The sequence below is a fragment of the Aptenodytes forsteri genome, unplaced genomic scaffold (assembly GCF_000699145.1).
Source record: "Aptenodytes forsteri isolate BGI_AS27 unplaced genomic scaffold, ASM69914v1 Scaffold329, whole genome shotgun sequence".
In the NCBI taxonomy this organism is placed as follows: domain Eukaryota; kingdom Metazoa; phylum Chordata; class Aves; order Sphenisciformes; family Spheniscidae; genus Aptenodytes; species Aptenodytes forsteri.
This window is the reverse complement of record NW_008796200.1, coordinates 431,886-432,970: the sequence shown is the minus strand read 5'-3', so window position 1 is coordinate 432,970 and position 1,085 is coordinate 431,886. Positions and strand designations below refer to the sequence as shown.

The 1,085-nt window shown below is 60.4% G+C and overlaps 1 protein-coding gene across 1 annotated transcript in view; it reads right to left on the bottom strand.

Moving 5' to 3' along the window:
• LRRC55 (leucine rich repeat containing 55) overlaps positions 1–1,047 on the bottom strand; it is a 3,207-nt gene extending 2,160 nt beyond the window's left edge. Inside the window, exon 1 of the mRNA XM_019474353.1 lies at positions 1,005–1,047. Within this exon, the coding sequence (XP_019329898.1) occupies positions 1,005–1,047 (43 nt within the window). The remainder of the gene's footprint in view (positions 1–1,004) is intronic.
• Between the last annotated feature and the right edge of the window lie 38 nt (positions 1,048–1,085).

Sequence of the window (1,085 nt, the reverse complement as noted above, 5' to 3'; positions counted from 1 at the left end):
GGCCGAGGCATCCGGGCGGAATGGAGCGGGAAGAGGGGTGGCATCCTGCCCCCCTCCCCGCCACGGGCTTGCCGGTCCCCCAGCCCTCCCCGCACCGCCCCCCGTCCCCGGGAAGCATCCCCCGTGGGATGGGGTGAATCAGGGTTTCCCGGGCTCTGAAAACAGAAACAAATTACGTATCGGCAGAGGGGAAAAATAAGGCAGCCCGGCTCAAACCGGGAGCGACATTACCCGGCTGTTTTCACCCCAGTGCACCCAGGCCGCAGGGACCCGCTGGCCCGGGGGGGTTGCAGCGGTGGTGGCTGCAGCAGGGACGGCAGCATCTCCATTTAAAAGCCTGCCTAACCCGGCACACAACCCCCGCCTCCAGCCTGCTATAAGCTGAAATGTGCTTTTATTTTTTCCCCTGCTTGCAGACCTGGAAAATGCCTCAGGTTGACACTGATTGTTTTGCTCTGCACAAGCCGAAAAATTCTGTTTCTCTTCTCCTTTTGGATGGGGAGGGGACGAAGCGGGTTTTAGCAAGCTGCCCTCCTCCCCGCGGCTGGCTTTTTACCATGAAAATGGCCTTTTCGGATCACAAGGATGCCCATGTTTTGCTCTGGAGACGTTCCAACACCATGGCTATGGAATTTTTGGAAAAGAGGCACTTTCAAAACCCAGCCTGCCCGCGTTTGGGGTGGGGGTGGGGTTCCTTGTTTTAATTTTCTCCTGCTGTTTTCATGGAGTCGCTCCTTTTCCCAGCTGAAACCACCGGCCGGATCCCCGTATTTCAGCGGCATCGCCCGGGGGCTGTTTGCTCCCCACGTCCCGCGGGACGGCTCCTCCTCGCCGCGGCGGCCTGCGGCCCGACCGCCGGCCGGGGCGCGGCCGCCTCTCCCCGTGGTGGGTATTAATTGGCGCTGCTCGTAGCCCGGGCTCCCAGCAGGCTTCAAGGGAAACTCCAGGAGCCGAATACACCCAGACATCCCAGGAGCCAGCTGCAGCTCAGACAGACACATAATTAGAGATAAGACCCAAGCCTGGCTGCAGATCTCTCCCCAGCATCTATTAGCGCTGAGTTTTTTTCCACCCCCCCCCCCCCC